This window comes from Lissotriton helveticus, chromosome 10 (genome assembly GCF_964261635.1).
Source record: "Lissotriton helveticus chromosome 10, aLisHel1.1, whole genome shotgun sequence".
NCBI lineage: Eukaryota > Metazoa > Chordata > Amphibia > Caudata > Salamandridae > Lissotriton > Lissotriton helveticus.
In genome coordinates, this window is record NC_136071.1 from 32,351,729 (window position 1) to 32,369,422 (window position 17,694).

Sequence of the window (17,694 nt, forward strand, 5' to 3'; positions counted from 1 at the left end):
TAAATATCTGCCATAAACTGACCTACATATCCCTGCGTACATTGTTTATTGCTCCCTAGAGGAATTTACTTCCTACTCTCAAAAATAGTGCCCCCCACAGAATCACTTTTGGTATGGACCTTTTGGCCACACCAGAACCATTGGTTTTCTACAACACTATAGTTAGAAATGTCACTCAGTTTAGCCTCCCTCATCCTCTGGGCTTCAGTGTGCAACTAGTACTATGCGGAGCGGGCCTCGGAATCATGGCGCGTCCTGGACACTACATGCATCTATTATGTGAGTTGGTTACCAACATCCCAGTTCTGCTTTTGACACTTTGCCAGAAGACAAAATTAGGCTGCAACATTTTGCAGATGCAGAAGAAGAAACACACTAGAATTACTGTCCAATACTGTAGGGAAAAGAACAGAGAAAGGGACGAAAGTTGGATTCTAGCATCAGCAGCATAACTAACACCCTTGTCATTGGGTGAAGCCATTTAATCACACTAGTGATGTACTGGTGCAACCATAATTATTCTAGATGTCAGACCAATGGGCCTCGAAAACAATTGAATGGGATAAGCCCTCACCCTCAGTGCTTAATTTGTAAAAAACATAGTGCCGGGGCTCTCGATAGGACACTAGAGCTTGCACCATCCGTTGCCCCTGGCAGCACTGCCAATGACAGCACCAACACACTACTAATCATCACACTCTTAATAGTGTGAAAATTCATACTATTACAGGCCCCAAAGCTAAAAGAATGGCTTTGGAAGCAAATCCTAATAATTGGAAATTGAAATGGAAATAATAAACAGAAGTTGCTGTGCTCGTACCTAAATTGGCAGCGCCACTACCATGTGGCAGACAGTCTTAATCCCCGGTGCTGGCAATTAAGTGCCAGTGCTGAGCACCGGAAAGCACCGGCCCAAATTAAGCACTGCTCACCCTTCTCAAAAAGCTGACTTAGTCCCCCAGCCAATTCCACTGCTACCACTCCCATCAGGAAATTACAGAAAAGTGTTTCAAAAGTGCAGTCCGCAAAGAGAAAGGTTGACTGCCTCTACACATTTTATTTTAAAAGTGACAGAGGGTATCTAGAAACTAGAGAGCTCAGGTGAAGGAAGTGGTTTATCTCAGTTCTTGTCCCAGTTCAATGAGAGCAGGACCTACAACTAGGCCTAGTACAAGGGCTTCTGGATCTAGCCTGCCACCTGGGGATATTTCAGTAGAGGGCTATGTCTGCAAACAAGGCAGCCATTAGGGCAGTAGATCACTTGAAGTGCCAGCGAGCTCATGAGAGGACATGCTGGCAGAGGATGATGAAGGCACAGAAATGCTCTGGAGGGGGTGAGTTTATGGCATTCACACAGATCACTCACTTGTCACCTTGTTCCAGTCTAGTCCTTTCCTACAGCACTGGGGACTCATCCCTCAGTGGAGGGAAAGCTGCATTGGTATGCAGCGCAGCCCTGCACCCAAGGGTGCAATGCAAGGGAGTCGGCCTGGCTGCAATAAATATTGGGCCTGGCAGTAGCGATACATCACATGCAGCAGCCACAGTGCAGAGCCCTCTTATCACTGCGCGGCTTTTCCAGTAATGGGGCCATCCCTCTCAGCTGACGCAGTGTCGTGGAATTAGCGAACAGGAACCAAATGACATCAAGCCTGAGCGGAGAACCAGAGATCAGTCGTAAGCAGCAGAAAGAACTCAGTACTGAAAAGAACTCTTGGGAGCGGCGCAGCACCTTCCAGCACAGGCGCAGCACACATCTTTGTCGACTCAGTCACTAAGGCACCGCTTCACCTGGTACCTCACTTCATCAAAGGTGGCCAAAGCTTATCCCTCGAACAGAAAATGTAGGACTTCTTTAAGACATATCAGAGGCTCTCACATTAGACCAAACAAACATCTGTAAGGGGAATGTTGCGGCTCCCAGACAGCAGAGCTATTGTTGTTGTAGCACAAGATAGCGGCTCTCCTCCTAGGGAGCACAGCAGTCACTCAGGTTACAAACTGTGACTCAGTCAAGGCAGCAAAGCCAACTCTCAGGACATCTAACCATCAGAATAGGCGCGTGTTGGCTCTCAGACAGCAGCGCTATCCCTCAGGACACGCAGTTTCTAAGCTCTGAGGCAACAGCAATAGTCTTCAGGGTACAGGATTTGGGGATCGCCCCCAATGTACGTAATATAAGCTAAAAATTAAGTCATTGTTTTCAATATTATATGAAGCGCACAATTGTAGCTCATTCTGGGAGTGTATAATGCACAGAGTCTGCCGCTTGGCGTGCAATACCCTGGCACACAGAGGCACCGCGCTCAAGCGGAGTTTGCAGGCAGAAGGGCACTATCACCAAGTCTCTGCAAGGGCTGCAAGATATTTCTTGATATCCTAAAATAAACTTACCTTTTCATCAAAACTGGGAGTATGTTTTGGATTTGCTGGATCTTCCTCTACCGTGGCCTTAAACTCACTGTGCTGAAGCAATAGACTATGAGTAACTCTGAATGTTCGAAATGGAGCTATTGACGAGTCTGATAAATGTCTCAAGGCAGTGGTACAACTACGAGCAAAACAAGTAAGGCAAAGAGCAGGTCTTAAACAGATGGTGAATGTGTTGCATCACTGCCCTCATAATGTTATGTTTGGTCACCTCCGCAACGCGCCAGGATACTCCCCAGTAGCAGAGCGCGCTACAAAACTATCTATAACATAACATAACATAAGGGGAGCTTCCAAGCAGCCAAAAACAAGGACTCGATTCAACTCTCGAAGGATGGGATATCTGTCCCCGTTGTGAAGGAGTAACCGGTCTGCTGTGATCGAAATCAGGCTAAAAGTCCGCTACTTCTGAATACTGTGCATAAATGCCTTCCTCCTCTCCAAACCACACTCTGGAAATACTTAAAATCTATTTTGTTTCTCCCTATGTCCTGGAAATGCCTCTTTTTAACCTGTACATAGGAATGCCACCGGCCCACCCCCTTCCCCGTTGAAGAGGCTGCAAAGGTTCTGATACAGAGAAGATTATCTGATGTACATGTTTAAGTACCAACCTACCATCTGTCTAGCAAGACCTACAGACAGATATGTCGATTCCATTCTTATGTGTAAAGTGCTCTACTGACAGCGTGGCGGTGTCAACGCTATATAAATACTGAAAATAAAAAAAAACTAGATTTTACCACTTGGGGAAAGATTGGTGATATCGCTACGGTAATCTGTACCAGTTTGTTTCTGCGTTTATGATGAAAACCTTTTTTGCTAGTTAGAATCCCTTTCAGAGGGCCACAGGTCAAGCAGGCGCTACTGGGCCGAACCGTGGGCGTTGAGGTCTTTTACTCCGGATGCCCGAGGCCTGAGCCAAGTACCCCTTCAGCACTTGATTCTCAAAAGTAGTGTGGGTCGAGCAGTCTAAGGCTTCTTGGCGGGAGGTAGATTGCAGAGGTGAGCACACACTCACAGCACAAAATACAGTCAATAGCAGCAGTGAATGACTGTCCAGCCAAATACTTGCTTTTATGAAAAAAAGAGTATTTATATATGAACACAAATTTAAATACAGCATACATAAATAATACAGTCCTCCTGAGTTCAGTACTATGGTGGAGAAGTGTGGCTCAATGGTTAGAGCGGCAGACCCTGATGCAGAGGTCTAGCCCGGGACCAGGGTTCAATTCCCCGCCTCGGCGGGTCTTGGGCTCAATTTCCCCGGACCTGATAATTCTCGCCTCGGTGCCTATTCCAACCATGGAGTCCGACTCTGCAACTCTGGGAAAGAGCTTGTTAATCTCCACAACGGCCCCCAAAACGCTAAGGATGCCTGGCCTCCACCTTGGGGGCGCCCAGGAGTGGACACCTCACAGGGAAAGCCAGGATGGGTTCGTACAAGCGCCTTGAGACCCTTGAGGGTGAGTAGTGCGCTATACAAGTATCAACTAAAATGGTGCTGGATAGGAAGGCCCCGAGTCCCACTTCCCTCTCTCTATTGGTGGAGGTTATTCCCCATTCACGATAGGCGACATTAAGTTTAGGCCCCACTAGAATTCCAAGTCTAGGGAACCACTCGGGCTCTTTTAAAATCAAAAGTGTTCCAGCATCCACAGCGCTACGAGGCGGAACACGCTTCCCAGGGCTCTTCGACCCGGTAATGAGTCTTACCTATTCCCACCAGTTTTGTTCTACCGGAGACCCCGGAAGCGTTCCACGCTCGGATGTCACAGAGGTCTGCAGCTGCTGACGGCGGCGAGTAGCACTCTCGGCTTTACAGGGGCAGCAGCTGGCCATTTGCGGTGCTTCCTCCGATGACGCAATAGGTTCCTTTAATCTCTCACATGTGTAGTAGTGGCAGGATCGCTCAGATTTTAATGCTTCAGTTGTAGCTCAGGCGCTCACAGGTCACTACTTGGAGAAAGATTGGCGATAGGGGCCTTCCCTCTCGGCATACGCAGAACCAGGTGATGACCTTTACTGTTCACAGCAGTCCACCCTCTGTCATCCGGGGTTACCAACTTATTCCACAAAGGGCTACAGGTCGATGGCTACAACTGTAATGGACTACTCAAGGTGGCCCTTTCTGGCATACAGGCTACTGCCCGATTGGCATGGTAGCAACGCACTCTTCGCGCCGGCCCCCTCTGGCATATGGGATCTCAGACTTTACTCCACACATGGGCTATAGCCCGATCGGCACAGCAGTAATGCACTCTTCATGGTGGCCCTTTATGGTGTACGGTGTCGTCAACCTGAGTCTTCACACAGGTGACAGCCCCATCGGTGCAGCAGTCGCTTCCTCACACCGCGCTATGGGGGCTCACTCGACAGGATCCCCTTCTGGACCTCGCTCATTCCAAGCAATCCACACTTCCTTACAGGGCACAATCATCTTAGTAAGCAGGCAAGCCCTGGTACTCCAAGGTCCAGGGCTGGCGGTCTTGAATTTCCATAGGTGATGTCCCCTAACGCAGCTGGGTAACTGGCAAACCTTGGCACCAGTCCTGGTCTTGCGGAATTCTACTCCTCAACATACATGGCCACTGGCTGCCTCAACTCCTATAGCTTATAGTTTGTTTCCAGACACAACATTGTGATTTAGTGTCAGAGTCTTTGAACTTTATGAAAGGGGTATATGCTTACTTTTGAAGTCCCCACTTTTCTGTCCTGCCCATTCTCCAGGAAGCAGTCTGTCACAGCAGGAGCGACTTCAGATCTCATACAGGCTAAGAGAGCGGCTAGAGGCTCACGCATGGATGTCAGCCACAGTGATATGTGCATCAATGGGTTATCAAAAGGCCCCAGCCCAACTCTTTATGATTCTCTTACCAGCCCCATCTCCTTTCTGAGACGTGCCTAGGCCCCTTTCCAGGATCCTCTCTATGAATCAAAGAGTACGTTTCCGTGCCTGGCTCGTCTTCCTCCAGTGTGTGTCCCGCCCAGCTCCCAGGAGTGCAGCAATCCTCCAGTCAGCCCCGGGGCTCTCAAAATGGAACCCAGAGTCTTCCATGTATTGTACCACTCACACGCATGCATACACTCAGCACACGCATCCATCCAAACATGCTACATACTAAATTGATGTTGGCTTAGGTTGAGTAAAGCACACAGCAGCAGAACCGACACTGGTAAAAAGGCCCCACTGATCACTGCACGGTCTGCTGCCACCGCTGCGCTCGTGCTGCTTAACTCCTGGTAAAGGCAGACGCCTTCTACCACCATGAAGGCAGAGCTTTGTGCTCTCCTCCTGGTCCAACAAGACTGCAATCTGTGAAGCAGGCATATGTCATGGCACACACACATGATCCATGTTCGCTTATGACTTAAAAAATCAGCACCATTGATCGAGATATCATAGCGGCTGGGGCACGAGGCAGGGGTGCACGTACTTCACCATCAAGGGACTTTCCCATCCCAACAGTTACTTTCAGTCATGTCATCTTTCAAAGTATCAAAACACCCAGCGCCTTCACAGGCACTTTCAGTTTAAGATGATTGACCCGGCTGCTAGCATTTGGAGACAGACGTAAAGAATTATTAAGGGGTGGTGTTACAGAAGGTCCCGCGTTTGTACGTCTGTTTTCAAAATGGGCCCGCTCACTGGGGGGGGGGGGAACACCTTGTAATCTGTAAATTAATTACCTCAGAGCATGTGCTTCTAAAGTTTTAAGACATCTTAAAACAATATGGTTTTGCAAGAGATCAGTTTTCCAAAACTGTGACATTTCTGTCAAACCAACTCAGATAAGACCAGAATCTTTCACACACCATCCATTGCTGACTTTGTTCAAAATGCTTCCCAGCTAGGCACCAACAGGGTATGCTACTTTACAGAGTCTCTGATAGCGAACTCAAAAATACAGGTGGAAAATAGTCTAACTGGTTACAACGCCCAGTCACTGGTGGCATGTGGGCAAAGTCTTTGAAGATGATGTAGATGGTGCATAGCACTACTGGTATCGATAAGTGCAAAATACAATACTACAGGACTAAATATGTGTTTTATAAAGCTTGGCAAAGGCACACATCTTTAGTGGTTGGTAGAACCAGTAGCTTTTTGGCGACACAGTCTCAGTCTCTCTCTCTCTCTCAAATACGTAAAATTTTCATCTGCCTTCATGGGGTCTGGATAGGAACCTGGCTGAGTTTGTTGTTACTATCATGACTGCGTTGAAGGAAGATTATAATAATTGTCTGATACTCTTCCGGATGATGGTACCAAGACCGATAAATATCCCCCGACTGGTACAGAAGTAAGCCAAGAACTGTGGCAATATATGCTATCAAGGAACGCCTGAGGGATACCTGTCCTGAAAGTTTATTTTGAAAGAGATATTGAGAGCCTTTATTTTGCATCTCTGTTTGGAGTATATTTTGCCATGCTTTAATATTAACTAAGCTCTTCGCTTACCAGGTTCGCCTCATTTTTGTATTTGTAATATGTCATATTTTAGGCATATACGCAAACATGGTCTCTTTGTGCATTGTCAATGTAACTTATCTGTGTAAATCTGTTTTGGATGATTTGCTGGAACAAAACAGTTAAAACTAAAACATTACTCAGATGCCAGAGAACCCCCATACTCACTGCAGCACTGCCCTTCTTCTCAAGAATCCGCTGCCCATCGACTGTGTCCTTTATTTCCTGAAAGAAAGAAAAATTACATTTGTTGCAAAGTTGTGTATCCTGACAGCACCTAGTTTCGGTAAGAGGAACATTTATAGGAGGGTTGGCTTCACGAAATCCTATGTCCTTGGCCAGGGAACATAATCCACGCCCATTCCAATCAAGCAGAGAACACCGTCCCTCGGCTGCTGTTGTTATTACGATCTGGCAAAGCTGCAACATTGATTTTGGGCATCGGATTCAAGGACGGTGGCGGTGCTTACAGCTGCAGTGGTTGGAGAGGCCCTCCCTCCAAGCCCATTTGTTCTACCTTTAGAAACTCAACAATCATTCAGATGCACAGTGAAGCAGGAGCACGACTACAAAAAAAGAAGAAACAACTGCATCGATGTTTAGAAACATCCATCCATCCCAATGCAGGAACACCTATGGCTGGTGATGCAGGGTGCTGTGTGTCTACAGCGGCAGTGACTGCGCTTTCTAAATCGCAAAGTGATCGTTTTATCTTTTGCCATCTAACAAGAAGGGCATACAGATACAATGGGGGAACCCTGTGTCCCTCAAAACCTGGGTAAAGCTACAGTGGTTCTGTCGGGGAGAAAAACAAATACATTGTATATGGCGATTAATCTTTTTACCAATATTTTATACAACTCTCTGCTTAACCAATATGCTGGAGAGTAAAAGTAGGCTGAATCACAGCACGCAAAAAAGTGAATATTGGAACACAACAATACAACAAAAGAAACTCCTAATTGTTTGCAAAAATTATTATTATTTTCTATTTTTGATTTTTTTCAAAACATATTAAAAATACATTTTTCAAGGGCTGTCAAGGTGAGGCATAACTGTAAAGTGTAAAGTGACCATAATTCACCCTGTATATATTTGTATATCCTTTTCAACGCTCATGACGAGCTGAACTCGTCATGAGCCAAGGCGCTCCGGTGCTCATGACGAGCTGAACTCGTCATGAGCCACGGCGCTCCGGTGCTCATGACGAGCTCAGCTCGTCATGGCCCGTGGAACGCTCAGGTGCGGGGAGAATTCCCCCGTTGTGCTGAGCGTTCCACGGGAACCAATGCACCTGTGACGAGCTCAGCTCGTCATGAGCACCGAAGCGCCGTAGCTCATGACGAGCTGAGCTCGTCATCAGCATGGGGGCGCTGTGCACGCCCCCCTCCCCCCCAGCACAGCGGGGGAATAACCCCCGCAGCGAAGGGGATATAGCTTCACTCCTGTATATATGCACTGCACCATCCGTGCTGGGCACGTATTGTCACTTTGAAACACTTGTCACTTTACAGTTATGCCTCACCTTGACATCCCTTGAAAAATTTATTTATATGTTTTGAAAAAAATAAAAAATAGAAAAAAATAAAAAAAATTGAAAACAATTTGGGGTTTCTTTTGTTGTATTGTTGTGTTCCAATATTCACTTTGTTGCGAGCTGTGATTTAGTCGACTTTTACTCTCCGGCACATTGGTTAAGCAGAGAGTTGTATAAAATATTGGTGAAAAGATTCATCATTTGCAATGTAATTGTTTTGCTCCCCGACAGAACCACTGTAGCTTTCCTCATCTAACAAGCGGGGTGCGTGAGATGCTGCGATGCTCCAGCCTCACCTGACGCAGGCGGCTCATCGTCTCCAGGTGCTCGTCATTCTGTCGCTGCGCCTCTGCCAACTGCGTCTTCACGCCCTCGATATCCTGGTCCTTGTTCTGCAGCACAAGAGGGAAAGCAGGGGTTAGGATGGCCAGAGCCTCATCGCGCTCTGGTCCCTTGGTCTTGTTTCTCTCAATCTTCATCCCGCCATACAACCTGGAACAAGCTTCCCGCCGAACTCAAAAACAGTCCCTCTTTATGGTCTTTACGCAAGAACCTGAAAACCTGGCTGTTTTCATCCTAAACTAGAACGGCACTACTTCTTCTGGCAGATAGATTCGATCTCATCAGCGCCAAGACGCCCTCGGGCATTCGAGCGCTCAATAAATCCCAAAATCAAATCAAATCAATTATACAACAGGCTGAGGAGAGATCAGCACTGAAGCATCTGCAGGACCGCCTGGAGGGTTAACCCTAAGATGCATACAGTATAGAGGAGCAGGAGTAACTATCTCATAAGTGCGCTTGAGGAGACTGAGGTACCTGTCCCTCCGTGCTTGTGCACACTGCGCTACAGAAACAGCGAAGTAGATTCTTCGTTAATGGTTACAATATCCTGAATTACTGGAGGAATTAAAGTAGTGCCAGGAGATATGCTGTCCTACACTAGAGGCTAGAGCTGGTATTAAGTGTCAGCTTTGGGCAGTACAGTGCCCCAAACGACAGCCCAGGGGCGAAGAGTGTAACAGTTTTGTGTCCAATGTTATGTTATGTTAATAAAATTTCTAAAGCGCAACTGATACCCAAGGGTGTCCTGGCGCTGAGCACTGTCTGATTGGTTGCTATGGTTAAAATGACTATACAGTAAATAGCCAGGTTTTCAGCCCCTTCCTAAAGGAGAAGAGCTCGGTTGCATTTCTTGGGTGGAATGGTAGATTGTGCCAGTATTTTGCGACGCAAGTGATGAAGCTCCTGCCACCCCAGCTTGGTTTATTGCAATGTGTTCTAAAGCATAGGACAGGACTGTAGGAATTGCCTGTCTAGAGAATGATGGTGCCCTACAGGCGCGGGCTCGTGGGACTGTGTTCTTGGAGTGCTGTGGTGTCCTACCCTACAGGCCCTGCGACAATTATAGTCTTGCTTTGAGTACTAGTATGATTTCAGGTGCTACCGGTCATGGCTGTAGGTGTTACCTGCTTTCAGTGTCACTGTGTTCTGCACTACATGCCAGGGTTGCGGGAATTAAGTCTAATGGAGTTCCTCGCTACAGACAGGGGCAAGAGGAATCCTGACTTAGAATGCTGGGGCGTCCAAAGCTAAAGGAAGGAGCTCTTTTTCTGACGCTATGATAATCTGCTCCAGACCAGAGCTGGTGTAGTAAAGCCAGGGAGCACCAGGGGTCTACCGAGTTGTCCAGAAAGATGTTCATCTCCTGCGTACAAACACACTGCTCCAGCAGTACTCCCATCCACACACCCCAGTACCTGCGATGACTCTACCTGCAGGTCTATCGTGTGCAGATCCCGGATGTGCTGGACGTTCTCCGCGTGCTCGCCCTGGTTTTTCTCAATTGTTTCCTGTGGAGAGAGAGAAGGAGATGGACGAGTGTTAGACAATCATAGCACTTGGTGTTAATGTTGGATGACATATGGCGAGATGGAGGGCTAAGGAAGGAGGCCTGAGAGAGAGTGAAGTGCCCTCTCTCCAGAGCTTCCACAACCCTAGGCTGAATGTGACTATCCACACAGCGGAAGGAACAAACCCAGTGACACTTGGCATCCAGCGAGACAACAACCCACGCAGAAGACCCAAGGCTTGGGTTTAACTGGTAGAGCTGTTCAGAGGGCACAGCTTTGGTAGTCTAAAGTGATTGGAGCCATTCAGATGTATAAAAGCCTGCACAGGAGAAGCACAACTTGGTATTAAGATGAAGGGGGTGGTTCTGGAAAGAAAGCAGCATATGCAGAAAAATGAAAGCTTGGTTTCAAGAAGCATGGCTTGGGTCTGAAGTTGTAGGAACTCATCCTGCACGTCAGACTACACAGGATGTGCTGGTCTTGGGAGATGTTAAGACTTGTTTTAGGGTGTAGTAGTCCGCTCCGTATATCCATGGTAGAACAGGCTCATTCTGAGGAACAACAGCCTGCCCAAGAGATGTAAGTGTATATGGCGTTGAGTTTCTCTTTGGTAAAAACTGTCTCCAATGGAGATCATACTTGGGTCTAAGGTGGCAAGTGCTCGTTCTACTGGTCAAAAGACTGTTCCGGAGATGCGAACCTCCTGTCTAAGCTGGTACAGGTTCATCCTGAGAGACAGCAGCCTGATCACAAGCTTTAAGGCTTTGAGAGAAGGTGGAATAGACATGTCGTCTCACAGGGGGACGTGCTCAAGGACAAATCCCTCATTGTCATGGGAACGGATGACAAGCTGTGAAGAATGACTTCTCTGTCCTGCTCCTCTGAACATTAGTCCTGTAGGGAGCGGCAAAGTTCTTTAAAGCTCTAGCTGGGGTCATAATTATGGGTCATGGGGAAAAGGGTTAAATGCAGAGCACAAATTAAGGGGCATATTAGCACCATGAGCCACTAGAGAGGTCTCCAACACAATGTAAAACATAGCAAACATTTACAATAAGAAGAAATGTCTGGGTCACAGTATAAAAATTCCTTCTCTGTAAATAAACATTACACACAGTATGCAATGGCAAAAAATGCACTAGGAAAAATCTAAGGCGCAACACAAACAGGTGGCCCAATCCACAGGACTTAATCCTGTGTAGACAACATCCCTTGAGACAGAAGTGCTATCACTCAAAGCCCAAAGTAACCTTTGGGTGATGGCTTTTGAGTGGAGGCACCCCAACCTCCTGTCTCTTCTCCTACCCTGACCACTCTTTCTTCCATCCTACACAGCTCGCTTTGACTTCAAGATGTTCAGGGCCTAATTTAAGAGTTTGGCGGACGAGCACTCAGTCACAAACCTGACCGACAGCCCATCTGCCTTTTACAAGTGCATTATGGTCAAGAGTATGGTGGATGGGTACGCTATTACAAACATGACACACACACCGCCAGCCTTACTATAAGTGCATTAGATCCCAATGTATGTGTCATAAGGAATTTGGGATCTCTATCACGATGGGAAGGAGTAGATATCTGCCAAACTTTAAACCAGGTCCTCAATCCCTTGGATACACTGTCCGTCCAATTACCTCTCATATTCGTACGGCCTTCTCGCATTCCTTTGCACCCATCATTTGAGCCATTATACACAACCCTTTCCTTTCTACTTAAATAATGCTATTTTATCTTTTCAATTTGTCCACTTGTTCCCAATCATGATTTCCCATCAATTCCCAACCCCTTTTCACTATTCTGGTCTCAAGGAAGCATTAGGTCTAAGCCTGCATTCGGAATGGAATAACAGATATGTCAGTAGCAAACTGTGAGTACAGTAGGTGTTTACGTATCCGTCCAGGAAAACACAAACCAAACCCTGGACACCTCCCTGCAGAAGCCACCCTTGTACATCATTTAGAGGCAGCAGAAACTACAACTGGCTTCACCTTGCTAACCCGTGTCTTAGGGATCATGAAGGTAACATCAGGAACAGGAAGTAAACAGGTTTTATTCCTGCAGATTCTACCCTGTACCCTAATACATCAGAAGCAGATAAAAGACAGCTGAGCACTTGAGGGTAGGATAATAGATCACCAATGTAATGTCATCAGGGGTGAAGAGGTGTTTGACGTCACTTCTGCCACTTGTGCATCTTTATGAATGAACTTTCACTAAGTGACTACTTTACTGTAACATGGCTACGAAAAGACGCTGGGTAAGGGGCCATTAGCTACAAGGGATATTCAAGTTAATTTAAAATACACCAGGGTGTATTCTGACTGTAAAGTAAGTGCAAGGGTTTCACAGAATACAGGTCATCAGGAGAAGGGGTTTGGTATAATTTCCATTCTCATTTATGAAAAGCTTGCTTGAGGCATTTAGGTTATTTTTATACCAAAATTTACAAAAGAAGTTGGTCTGTTCATCCTCTCTTTTGGTGACTGTGCTCTTCAAAAATATGTTAAAAAAACAAAATGAAGGAAGGAAGGAACTGGAGCAGACAAATCAAAGTTGATGCACTACATGGAAAGACTAATTCCTTCATAATATTTAGCAGCCAGAGTGGAATGGTGGGAGCTGGCCAGCCAATCAGAATGCTCCCTTTGCTGGCAACTTCTAACATTACAGGCCCAGAAAGGGAGCTCCCATTGTCCCACAGGTGTGCCGCATGAGCCACGTCTGGTTAACATGTTTGCCTTTCGACTACAAGGAGAGAACTTGATCCTATCAATCGCTGCAGCCCAGACCTGGTTTGCGTTACACCGGTTACTGGATCTCACTGTGCCAGCTCCTTTCCTTCCTTTTGATAGAGCAAGCTTCGCATCGCGACTTGCTCGAGTCAAGAACCTCGCCTGTGTGTAATCAATTAATAGAATTTGTACGTCTTACTAATCTTTTATATTCATATTCGAACAAGGTAGAGGAAGCTTGCGTACGTGTATTTCTAATACAACTAATCCATGTCTCTAAAACATGGCCGCCGCTTGAAAAGTTCTTCTGCGCATGCGTCAGTCACACTCACGTGACCTGACGTAGTTGTAAGTTTTGGTGGGAAAGGGTGCGCATGCGTAATACACAGCTTTCGTGAATAACGTGGTAATGCTCTTGTGAGCGTGTATATGTTGCTAACATTTCAGTTGCATAGTATATTTTTATAATGATAAGTTTAAAGTACAAACCCAATGATGTGTTTTTCATACCGTCACTTCTATGTTTTAATTTGTTTTCGCTTACTTTTCATGTATCCTCGACTCGGAGGGGTGCTGGGCTGGGGAGTCCATCTTGGAGGGTATTTCTGCGCAAACTCGCCAGAAGTTGCCATGGCATTGAATTCAGGCCAAAGAAGGTTGATGCCAGAGCCACCCTGGGAAAGGGACACCTCACCGAGCAGAAGCATCATGATTATGCTCAATTGTAACCAAAATGTATTCTCTTCATTGTATTCTGTGCGGCTTTCTCGTGGGAACCCCAATCTTGCTAGGCGGTACCCAGAGATGTAAATTAGGCCTCCAAATAGTCTATTCTGATTGGTGTGTTACCCAAAGCCTACCTTAGGACCAATACAAATTGAGGGATTCTGACACTTTGCAACATTGGGGGGTGGTACACCGTCCCAAAACAGTATATCTACCCTGGGTTCACCTAGGGAAGTCGTCCGACTTGTCTGGTTTAGCTGACCTGTCACTGACCCAACGCACTCAATAGGTGACTGAAGATACAGAGTACTGCGGAGCACTCTGTCCGAAATTGACCATAGACTAAGGTTTTACTAAACCTTAACGTGCTGGCGGAGCACTTTGCTGGGAGTTCGCTGACCCAATCGGGGTCTTGATCGATAGCTGCAGAGAGGGTGGAGCGCAGGCGTTGCTTCCGAACTGCGGGTGCTGGTCCTGTCCTGAGGGTCCTGTCAAAGAGGTCCTGTCCTGATTCCTAATCTGAGGGTTTCCTGTCCTGTCCGGGGTGTCCATTCTGCACCTGCTGTCCACTGAGGGGTATCCTTCCTTGAGGGTTTCCTGTCCTTAACTGACCCGTGGCCAGGGTTTGGTTTTCACACCAGTCTAGGTAAATATCACTCTGAATCTTGCACCTTTCTGAATTTCTGTCTTTTGCTTTAATAAAGACATACCTTTGCATATGTTAATTTTCCATGCTTTGCAGCAACCATTGAATCATAAAGTTATTTGCATTTATTTCATAACGTGTTCCTATGTCACCCTATTTGTAAGAAATTATATTTTGCATTGCAGTTTGTCATTTCCTGATATGGTCTAGAACCTCCTTACTTAAACTGTCTAAAGAACTTTGCCTTAAAGCATAGCGTGTCTCTCTTCATAGATTCTCCTATAGCTACATGAATGTCCCGAATTTCCGGTCTTATTCCCTTGAAATAATTCTAGAATCCTAGTCCTAATCAAAGCCTATCCCATCTTTAGTGATTCATCTTAAACGTTCTAATTCCTGGTCTTTCATTTAAGTGTGTCCTGATTCCATTAATCTACAAATGGTGGCTCTGACTTATTTCCTATTCAGCTATGTACTTTCTGTTATTCTGATTATCGATTGCTTAATTACTGTGAATTTGATGATTTCTGAATTTTACTAAATTAGATAAAGACTTTAAAACTTCCAGTTGTCCGTGGTCATTTTACAAAAGGTATTGAATATTATTTGTTGGGTTTGTATTTTGCTGCCTTTCCTTTTACAGCTAGCTCCCTGATCCATGGTGGTCATAGGTACCCGTGTCGGTGGATGGTAAGTCGGGTACGCTGAGGAATAACGAAGGGAACTCACAAATATCTGATAGCAGAGCGTGAGGTCATCAGATCAATGTATATGGTGATTTAAATATATGGGCCCGAAGCCAGAAGTGGCGAAATTATTGGTCGGGTAACCCGCGCGCTCTATCAGTATTTTCTGGTAAGCAGAGGATGGTTAGGGAATAGTTAAAGGACTAGTTAAGCTAAGTCAAGTCGGTAGCTGCTAGTATATTGATGCTGCTAAAAGAGCGGCCATTTCGAGGGACCTGATCACTCTCTTGAGAATGAGCTGTTTTTGAAATTTAAGAATTGTTTTAAAATTGTTATTCTTGTTCTTATATTGTTATATGTATTAATCCATGCGTATGTAAAACGTATCGTTAAGTGTTGTCAGAACTCCCCGGGGAATGGAATAGGCAAGTGGTGAATAGAATCCATTGCCTTGAGGTCGCAGGCTCAAGGAAAGTTAGGTGCAGGTTAAGTAGAAAACCAGAAGCACTAACTAGGGTTTTTTTCTGAATACGTGTGCGAATAAATGTTAGTAACGAGGTTCATTGGCAAAATTCCAATAGTGGCGTAACCTAGCAAGGGTCACATCGGAAGAGTAGCAGGTTCATCGGAGCTTGAGTGAAAGCAAAGGGGTCCGCTGGGAAACCTTAGACTCGGATATATCCCGGAAAAGAGTGGATGGGTCTAGGGAAGTAACAGGTTCACTGATGCTAGAGTGAAGGGTAGGCGGAAGAGATCTACCCGCAGCGTGTGAAAAGTAAATGGAAGTAGTTTACTTGCAGTAAAAGAAATCTTTCCTGTCTAGACACTTGAGCACTGTGGCGAATGTGTATTCGTTGTAAAATAACCAAGCACTAGCACTTTAGAAAGAAAGAAAGTTTCCGTTACCTTGTGAAGGGAGGGAGTCAGTCGCGAAGCGTCTCTGACGTCACTCCGTGCCGCGCTGGGATAGGTAGATACAGCGGGCGGGTAGCGGGGCTGGAATTGTGAAGGAGGGGTGAGCGCCGAAGCGTGAGAACTGTCTCGCGAAAAAGGCCGCGCACCCATTGGCCGAAAATATTTGAAGGCGTGCACCCATTGGTCGCACGGAATTGCAAGACGCATTCTGATTGGAGGTAATTTGTAAACAAAGTTAAGCGTATAAATCGTATGTGGCACTCGTATTCTCCAGAGACTAGACCCGATCCAAGAAACCAAGGGTTTGAAAGGGATCAGTGGAAAGCTAATAGATACGATATTATGTACGGAAATAAGCGAAAAATGTCCCTTGTAAATAAGGTAAAGAATTACTTCAAAAAGGACAAGCCGATTAAAACTAGAGAGGGCATTGTTATTCCACCACCAAATACTCCCGCCTCTTTCATGATGTTTGACAGAGGGTACAATACGTGTGTGTGGTTAGAAAATTGGGTAAAATACACACAAGATGACGGAATAATGGCCTTTCCGTTAGAAGGTACCTTTAATGGTAGGATCTTGTTCAACTTAAGAACCCGAATGAATGAATTACATCCCAGACCGAGACTAACGCAGTATGAGGCATTAGAGGAATGGGAGATCGAGGCTTTCCAAAGAGAGAGATGCCCCGAATGGACAAAGGGCTGACAAAGTATTACCCAAAACTGAAACAAGAATCCCGAGATAAAAAGATGAAACAATGGAGACCGAGCATGATTGTTGAAGGACTGTTTCCCATGATGCCAGCAGAAGATCCTCCTGGGGGGGGGGGAAAGAACAGAAAAGACTAAACATTGGGGGCCCCTGGGAGAGTCAGATGACGAATTGTTAGATGACATGTGCATGAGAAGTCCGCCTCCTTATAATGAGGGACACCGACCTTCGAGTGCAGGAGATATTCCCCGGAGACCCCTACAAAGGGAAGAGGTCAGGTCCGCAAGTGTGAGAGGGGATTATCTAGTTCCTCCTTATACTGAGAATCTGGGACCCATAGAAACCAGAAGTATTTACCCCAGGAGACCCGTGGATGGGGAAACCAGATATTCACGTGAAGGAGATTTTTTCCCTCGTCCCCCTTATGGAGGAGAGGTGAGGTCCGTGGGTTCAGGAATCCCGTTATTACAGCCCCAGAGTGAGGAAGATCCGAGAACTCTAGGCACAGGAAGTCTGTTCCAGAAACCTAATTATGGCGGAGGACCAAGTGAGACACATCCCACTGCCCCGAGTTATGCTCCCATTCTGACCCCGCAGGTGTTATATGGAAACACTTTGGACAGGTTATTAGAAGAGAAAGAGCGAGAAGCGCTAGGAAATCAGAGAGCTGAGATAATACGGAAAATGTCACAGCTGAATGCAAGTCCTGAAGCCTTAACAATCCCAGTAACGATCGGACCGGTGGTTCCGTTGTACGGGGACCGTCAAGGAAGTCCAAACCCTCCCGTAATTACTCCTGTCCTTGCACCGCCCAGACCAGAGCCCTTAATTGTAGATGACCAGACTAGTGAGTGCGAGTCGGAGGTCTCGCTACTAGATCTGCCCGTTAGAAATACAGGGAAAAGGATACAGAAGAGACAGAATACCTTTAATGCGAGGGAAATCCAGATGGAATCGACCTCAGGTACTAAGAGTGTCACGGTG

At 46.2% G+C, this 17,694-nt stretch overlaps 1 protein-coding gene across 2 annotated transcripts in view; it reads right to left on the reverse strand.

Moving 5' to 3' along the window:
- The window catches only part of GRIPAP1 (GRIP1 associated protein 1), a 555,884-nt gene that overhangs the window by 316,902 nt on the left and 221,288 nt on the right, over positions 1-17,694 (reverse strand). For both annotated transcript variants that reach the window (XM_078664658.1, XM_078664657.1), the window contains 3 exons: positions 10,214-10,291; positions 8,735-8,830; positions 7,070-7,126 (listed from right to left, as the gene is read on the reverse strand). In XM_078664658.1, the coding sequence (XP_078520784.1) occupies positions 7,070-7,126; positions 8,735-8,830; positions 10,214-10,291 (231 nt within the window). The remainder of the gene's footprint in view (positions 1-7,069; positions 7,127-8,734; positions 8,831-10,213; positions 10,292-17,694) is intronic.